This window comes from Oncorhynchus keta, chromosome 10 (genome assembly GCF_023373465.1).
Source record: "Oncorhynchus keta strain PuntledgeMale-10-30-2019 chromosome 10, Oket_V2, whole genome shotgun sequence".
Taxonomy (NCBI): domain Eukaryota; kingdom Metazoa; phylum Chordata; class Actinopteri; order Salmoniformes; family Salmonidae; genus Oncorhynchus; species Oncorhynchus keta.
The window spans coordinates 76,580,945-76,589,886 of record NC_068430.1 but is presented as its reverse complement, the minus strand read 5'-3'; the positions used below and the strand labels follow the sequence as shown (position 1 = coordinate 76,589,886).

At 37.1% G+C, this 8,942-nt stretch overlaps 1 protein-coding gene across 1 annotated transcript in view; it reads right to left on the bottom strand.

Moving 5' to 3' along the window:
• Positions 1 to 3,820: 3,820 nt before the first annotated feature.
• The window catches only part of LOC118375324 (amine sulfotransferase-like), a 7,996-nt gene continuing 2,874 nt past the window's right edge, over positions 3,821 to 8,942 (bottom strand). The window contains exons 4-7 of the mRNA XM_052528026.1: positions 5,443 to 5,537; positions 5,181 to 5,269; positions 4,945 to 5,036; positions 3,821 to 4,214 (exon numbers count right to left, since the gene is read on the bottom strand). Coding sequence (XP_052383986.1) covers positions 4,048 to 4,214; positions 4,945 to 5,036; positions 5,181 to 5,269; positions 5,443 to 5,537 — 443 coding nt within the window. The 3' untranslated portion in view covers positions 3,821 to 4,047. The remainder of the gene's footprint in view (positions 4,215 to 4,944; positions 5,037 to 5,180; positions 5,270 to 5,442; positions 5,538 to 8,942) is intronic.

The following is an 8,942-nucleotide window of genomic DNA, read 5'->3' as shown; positions in this document are numbered from 1 at the left end:
CCATTATATAGTTCTATTAAACTGTATTCCATTATAGAGTTCTATTAAACTTTATTCCATTATAGAGTTATATTAAACTGTATTCCATTATAGAGTTCTATTAAACTTTATTCCATTATAGAGTTCTATTAAACTGTATTCCATTATAGAGTTATATTAAACTGTATTCCATTATAGAGTTCTATTAAACTGTATTCCATTATAGAGGTCTATTAAACTGTATTCCATTATAGAGTTCTATTAGACTGTATTCCATATTAGAGTTCTATTAAACTTTATTCCATTATAGAGTTCTATTAAACTGTATTCCATTATAGAGTTCTATTAAACTGTATTCCATTATAGAGTTCTATTAAACTGTATTCCATTATAGAGTTCTATTAAACTGTATTCCATTATAGAGGTCTATTAAACTGTATTCCATTATAGAGGTCTATTAAACTGTATTCCATTCTAGAGATCTATTAAACTGTATTCCATTATAGAGTTCTATTAAACTGTATTCCATTATAGAGTTCTATTAAACTGTATTCCATTATAGAGGTCTATTAAACTGTATTCCATTATAGAGGTCTATTAAACTGTATTCCATTATAGAGGTCTATTAAACTGTATTCCATTATAGAGGTCTATTAAACTGTATTCCATTATAGAGGTCTATTAAACTGTATTCCATTATATAGTTCTATTAAACTGTATTCCATTATAGAGTTCTATTAAACTTTATTCCATTATAGAGTTATATTAAACTGTATTCCATTATAGAGGTCTATTAAACTGTATTCCATTATAGAGGTCTATTAAACTGTATTCCATTATAGAGGTCTATTAAACTGTATTCCATTATAGAGGTCTATTAAACTGTATTCCATTATAGAGGTCTATTAAACTGTATTCCATTATAGAGGTCTATTAAACTGTATTCCATTATAGAGGTCTATTAAACTGTATTCCATTATAGAGGTCTATTAAACTGTATTCCATTATAGAGGTCTATTAAACTGTATTCCATTATAGAGGTCTAACAAAACTTTATTCCATTATAGAGGTCTATTAAACTGTATTCCATTATATAGTTCTATTAAACTGTATTCCATTATAGAGTTCTATTAAACTTTATTCCATTATAGAGTTATATTAAACTGTATTCCATTATAGAGTTCTATTAAACTTTATTCCATTATAGAGTTCTATTAAACTGTATTCCATTATAGAGTTCTATTAAACTGCATTCCATTATAGAGTTCTATTAAACTGTATTCCATTATAGAGTTCTATTAAACTGTATTCCATTATAGATATCTATTAAACTGTATTCCATTATAGAGTTCTATTAAACTGTATTCCATTATAGAGGTCTATTAAACTGTATTCCATTATAGAGGTCTATTAAACTGTATTCCATTATAGAGGTCTATTAAACTGTATTCCATTATAGAGTTCTATTAAACTGTATTCCATTATAGAATTCTATTAAACTGTATTCCATTATGAAGTTAATTTCAATTGTAGAGTTCTATTAAACTGTATTCCATTATAGAGTTCTATTAAACTGTATTCCATTATAGGGGTGCAGTGGTTATCACTGCATTGTCGGAACTAGAAGCACAAGCATTTCGCTACACTCGCATTAACATCTGCTAACCATGTGTATGTGACAAATAAAATTTGATTTGATTTGAATTTGATTTGATTTGAGGTCTATTAAACTGTATTCCATTATAGAGTTATATTAAACTGTATTCCATTCTAGAGATCTATTAAACTGTATTCCATTATAGAGTTCTATTAAACTGTATTCAATTATAGAGGTCTATTAAACTGTATTCCATTATAGAGGTCTATTAAACTGTATTCCATTATAGAGGTCTATTAAACTGTATTCCATTATAGAGGTCTATTAAACTTTATTCCATTATAGAGTTATATTAAACTGTATTCCATTATAGAGGTCTATTAAACTGTATTCCATTATAGAGGTCTATTAAACTGTATTCCATTATAGAGGTCTATTAAACTGTATTCCATTATAGAGGTCTATTAAACTGTATTCCATTATAGAGGTCTATTAAACTGTATTCCATTACAGAGGTCGATTAAACTGTATTCCATTATAGAGGTCGATTAAACTGTATTCCATTATAGAGGTCTATTAAACTGTATTCCATTATAGAGGTCTATTAAACTGTATTCCATTATAGAGTTCTATTAAACTGTATTCCATTATAGAGTTCTATTAAACTGTATTCCATTATAGAGGTCTATTAAACTGTATTCCATTATAGAGTTCTATTAAACTGTATTCCATTATAGAGGTCTATTAAACTTTATTCCATTATAGAGTTATATTAAACTGTATTCCATTATAGAGTTCTATTAAACTGTATTCCATTATAGAGTTCTATTAAACTGTATTCCATTATAGAGGTCTATTAAACTGTATTCCATTATAGAGGTCTATTAAACTGTATTCCATTATAGAGGTCTATTAAACTGTATTCCATTATAGAGGTCTATTAAACTGTATTCCATTATAGAGGTCTATTAAACTGTATTCCATTATAGAGGTCTATTAAACTTTATTCCATTATAGAGGTCTATTAAACTGTATTCCATTATATAGTTCTATTAAACTGTATTCCATTATAGAGTTCTATTAAACTTTATTCCATTATAGAGTTATATTAAACTGTATTCCATTATAGAGTTCTATTAAACTTTATTCCATTATAGAGTTCTATTAAACTGTATTCCATTATAGAGTTATATTAAACTGTATTCCATTATAGAGTTCTATTAAACTGTATTCCATTATAGAGGTCTATTAAACTGTATTCCATTATAGAGTTCTATTAGACTGTATTCCATATTAGAGTTCTATTAAACTTTATTCCATTATAGAGTTCTATTAAACTGTATTCCATTATAGAGTTCTATTAAACTGTATTCCATTATAGAGTTCTATTAAACTGTATTCCATTATAGAGTTCTATTAAACTGTATTCCATTATAGAGGTCTATTAAACTGTATTCCATTATAGAGGTCTATTAAACTGTATTCCATTCTAGAGATCTATTAAACTGTATTCCATTATAGAGTTCTATTAAACTGTATTCCATTATAGAGTTCTATTAAACTGTATTCCATTATAGAGGTCTATTAAACTGTATTCCATTATAGAGGTCTATTAAACTGTATTCCATTATAGAGGTCTATTAAACTGTATTCCATTATAGAGGTCTATTAAAACTGTATTCCATTATAGAGGTCTATTAAACTGTATTCCATTATATAGTTCTATTAAACTGTATTCCATTATAGAGTTCTATTAAACTTTATTCCATTATAGAGTTATATTAAACTGTATTCCATTATAGAGGTCTATTAAACTTTATTCCATTATAGAGGTCTATTAAACTGTATTCCATTATAGAGGTCTATTAAACTGTATTCCATTATAGAGGTCTATTAAACTGTATTCCATTATAGAGGTCTATTAAACTGTATTCCATTATAGAGTTCTATTAAACTGTATTCCATTATAGAGGTCTATTAAACTGTATTCCATTATAGAGGTCTATTAAACTGTATTCCATTATAGAGGTCTATTAAACTGTATTCCATTATAGAGGCCTATTAAACTGTATTCCATTATAGAGGTCTATTAAACTGTATTCCATTATAGAGTTCTATTAAACTGTATTCCATTATAGAGTTCTATTAAACTGTATTCCATTATAGAGTTCTATTAAACTGTATTCCATTATAGAGTTCTATTAAACTGCATTCCATTATAGAGTTCTATTAAACTGCATTCCATTTTAGAGTTCTATTAAACTTTATTCAAGTGTTGTACTAGATTCCACAGTGACACATTTTTTATTCAATTATATAGTGACAAATGGCCTGTTTTCCAAATGGCACCCGATTTCCCTATATAGTGCACTACGTTTGACAAGGACCATATGGCTCTGATTAAAAGTAGTGTTTTATACTGTATATGGAAATAGGGTGCCATTTGGAACCCATCCATGTTCTATTCAGATCTATAGTGACAGGTGACCTCCGGGACCGGTGGTTTGGGCGGCTCTGTGATGTTGGTTGATGTCCCAGGTGAACCTTAGAGGCAGGTCCTTCATCTTCTCATCAAACACCTGGTCAAAGTGTTCACTCTGGGCCACCGTCAACGAGTTCTTCCAGTCTCCTATGGTACCTGTGCAGAACACACACACACACACACACATATTCAGATGAGCCAAAGCGATACAAAACTAGTGCTGATCTAGGATCAGGGCTCTTATTTATAAAGTTTCTCAGAGTAGGATTGCTGATCTAGGATCAGGGCCCGTAATTATAAAGCCTCTCACAGCAGGAGTGCTGATCTAGGATCAGGGAGCGTATTTATAAAGCCTCTCACAGTAGGAGTGCTGATCTAGGATCAGGGCCCGTAATTATAAAGCCTCTTACAGTAGGAGTGCTGATCTAGGATCAGGGCCCGTAATTATAAAGCCTCTCACAGTAGGAGTGCTGATCTAGGATCAGGGCCCGTAATTATAAAGCCTCCCACAGCAGGATTGCTGATCTAGGATCAGGGAGCGTATTTATAAAGTTTCTCACAGTAGGAGTGCTGATCTAGGATCAGGGAGCGTATTTATAAAATTTCTCACAGTAGGAGTGCTGATCTAGGATCAGGGAGCGTATTTATAAAATTTCTCACAGTAGGAGTGCTGATCTAGGATCAGGACCCACCTGTCCATATCGTCTTATCAATTATGATAATAATAATAATACTAATAATAATAATAATCTAAAAGGGAAAACTGATCCTTTATCAGCACTCCTACTGTAACTATTTCTGTGTGTATGTATGTGTGCATATGTGTGTTTGCTCATGTGTGTGTGCGTATGTATGTTTGCTCGTGTGTGCGTCCGTGTGTGTGTACCTTTCCGTAGGAAGTGTCCTTTCTCCAGAACGAGCACGTCTTTGGGCAGAAACTCATAGTTGGCTTTTGGATCCTTTTTCATGTTCTTGAACCTGTCAATCAATCAATCAATCAATCAATCATGAATTATCAGACAGATCATATTATATTAGTCCTCATTGAGGCGGTTTTATTTTGCAGCACACACAATATACAGTCAAAAAGACAGGATAGAGCACAAAACAACAGGGACCAACCTGGCCTTCTCAACAATGTGGTCAATGGCCGAGGGGGTCAGGTCCTTCCCAAGGAAATCACAGATATCCACCACCACTGATCTCAGGTCCTGAGAGAGAGAGAGAGAGAGAGAGAGAGAGAGAGAGAGAGAGAGAGAGAGAGAGAGAGAGAGAGAGAGAGAGAGAGAGAGAGAGAGAGAGAGAGAGAGAGAGAGAGAGAGAGAGAGAGTGTGAGAAGAGGGCCCTGGATTCCATGTAAGATGCAGAAAACCCTTTACTATACCTTGATCATGTCCTCGTACTTGACAAAGAGAATGTCATACTGCTCTCTCTTGGTGTACCACTCACGGATGTGATCAAACCACGATCCACCCACCACTGTCAACAACACACAGACACATACGCTATTGGACAGGACTTAAAACGTCTTCAACAGTGGCTGACTTTTATCCCCCAAAAAACATATAGAAAAAGAGAGAATGCGTACAAAACATATTCTTGTTTATGCACATATCAACTGTGTAAAAGTTACAAAAGTGTACAGAGTAAGGAGCAGTTGATGTTACACAGTACACTTTACAGCACACGGTACACTTTACAGCACACGGTACACTTTACAGCACACGGTACACTTTACAGCACACGGTACACTATACAGCACACGGTACACTATACAGCACACGGTACACTTTACAGCACACGGTACACTATACAGCACACGGTACACTTTACAGCACACGGTACACTTTACAGCACACGGTACACTTTACAGCATACAGCACACGGTACACTTTACAGCACACGGTACACTATACAGCACACGGTACACTTTACAGCACACGGTACACTTTACAGCACACGGTACACTTTACAGCACACTGTACACTATACAGCACATGGTACACTTTACAGCACACGGTACACTTTACAGCACACGGTACACTTTACAGCACACGGTACACTTTACAGCACACGGTACTGCAACACGTTTCCACCTTACTTTTCCCTGTCGGGTACTGCTATGTGACATGTTTTGTTGGGTTCCAATTTGAAATCTACTTCCTGTCACTATGTAAGAACGTATTGATTACGCTACATGTATGATAACTGTATGTGTTTAGGGTGTCAGTGGAGGGTGAACAAGGAGCTGTGCATTGAAAGTTACAGAGAGAGACAAGGAGGAGTTTGTGTCTGTTCAAACATGGCATTGTTGGTTCAGTCTGTTCAAACATGTCATTGTTGGTTCAGTCTGTTCAAACATGTCATTGTTAATAGATAAAGAAGGGAGGGGAAGGGAAAGGTGCTGAATAGGCAGACAGCCTAAGGTACTAGGGAGGAGTGAGGAATTTGGCTCAAGGTCAAGTCAACAGATGAAGTGAGAAGAAACCTCTGTGGTGGGGGGGGCAGAAGGGTTCACCCTAGAGCTGTTGAGTTATGATTTACGGTACATATTACCTATAATCCGAAATCAAACACATTTGAGTAACCGCCTTTGTGTGTGGATTATTATGCATCATACTTGGTTTGTATGTTTAGACTGATGCTCCACTCCGAAATGTCTATCCACGAGTCTGGGAGAGAACGTTGAGTCCTCGGCCATTGAGCTGTAAGACGGGTTGTCAACTGTTTAGTGAAACATGTTTCACTGCATAAACGTGTTACTATCGATGTTCCTGTGCAGATTTCACTTGGTTTCCCAAATGAAGCACTGGGTAGCTGCAGGAACAGTGTTGAAGAGGCCAGTGCATACAGAGTTTGGTCGGAACATCATCATGCTCCTCCGACTGGGGTTGATGCAGAGTTTGGTCGGAACATCATCACGCTCCTCCGACTGGGGTTGATGCAGAGTTTGGTCGGAACATCATCAAGCTCCTCCGACTGGGGTTGATGCAGAGTTTGGTCGGAACATCATCATGCTCCTCCGACTGGGGTTGATGCAGAGTTTGGTCGGAACATCATCATGCTCCTCCGACTGGGGTTGATGCAGAGTTTGGTCGGAACATCATCATGCTCCTCCGACTGGGGTTGATGCAGAGTTTGGTCGGAACATCATCATGCTCCTCCGACTGGGGTTGATGCAGAGTTTGGTCGGAACATCACCATGCTCCTCCGACTGGGGTTGATGCAGAGTTTGGTCGGAACATCATCATGCTCCTCCGACTGGGGTTGATGCAGAGTTTGGTCGGAACATCATCATGCTCCTCCGACTGGGGTTGATGCAGAGTTTGGTCGGAACATCATCACGCTCCTCCGACTGGGGTTGATGCAGAGTTTGGTCGGAACATCATCATGCTCCTCCGACTGGGGTTGATGCAGAGTTTGGTCGGAACATCATCATGCTCCTCCGACTGGGGTTGATGCAGAGTTTGGTCGGAACATCATCACGCTCCTCCGACTGGGGTTGATGCAGAGTTTGGTCGGAACATCATCATGCTCCTCCGACTGGGGTTGATGCAGAGTTTGGTCGGAACATCATCATGCTCCTCCGACTGGGGTTGATGCAGAGTTTGGTCGGAACATCATCATGCTCCTCCGACTGTGGTTGATGCTTGGCGTGAAATAGGTGTTCTTGTATTTATTTCTCAGCTTCTCATATGAAATAAGCACAGCTCTGCTATGAAACCGAAGTAGCCAACCTGGCATCATTAAAAACGGACTGGCGGGGAAGCGCGCAACCTCCATTCCCAATTAGTGCATACAGATGGTGCCCGAGTCCTCTGAGACGACTCATTCCGGGGTACAGTAAGTGCTACTGTGCAGATGTTTTCTTCACTGACCAGTGAGCAACAGCAAGCACTCCTGAAAGCGACCGGAGTTTAAGGCATAGGGGTATTTGGCCTCTGTGCTGTTGCTCAAGTTGACAAAATCTAAGACAAAAATGTGCATTTAGTTCAGTTTGGAGTAACAGGGACAGAATCAAAAGTTCTGCAACTAAAACCCATTCCATTTACAATAGGTCCAGCCAGTAATCATACCGGGCTCATTCTTTATGGGAGCTGGGATAGAACCGATTTTGGGTTTGAATAATCTATGTGAAATGCCAGGGGAATGGATTCTAAAAAGTAACAAGTTAAAGTTGGCACGACGACCAAACACTCCTCGCACGCAAAAAAAAACCGCGTTGGTGAGAAACTTTATTCTGTCTCATTCTGAAATAGCTTTATTGGCGAAAGGTAGGAGGAGGGGTCTCACGAGAGAATAAAGTGGAGTTACGAGTATGAAGCAGTATTTGTAGCACATTGTGTTAAGCACCTGCATTGGGGTAGAATTACCCTCTTAAATGTATGTGCATTAGTAGGATGGGCACCGTAGCGCGGTAGTGGAGGGTAAACTCGAACTATCCCCGTTTCACCCTCCAGTCATGTACTGGCGTAAATATTTAAACTCAGTGGCAAGACGAATGCCACCGTGCCTATTCGAGTCCGTTTGTAAATTCGCTCTGGCTATCTACGTCCCTCCGATTTCAGATCGGAGTACATTTATCGTCTGAGTGTGCCAGAGCACAGAATATGAATTTACAAACGCTCAACACATGTTGAATATGGCAGGTGTCAGTAAACGTCGGCAAAAGGGTTCATTCAAGGTTAATTGTAGGGGTATGCGTACTGGGAAATGCATAGCATTGAGATACCGATCTGGCATTAACATGCCACTCATGAAAGTGTAAAACAGGGACAAACCGGGGCTGTACTTAGAAAAGTTAATGCTAGAAATAGAAGATGAATATACTTTATGTTAACATTAGTAGTACATACTGTATATATTTCTCCCTTTCTGTAAATG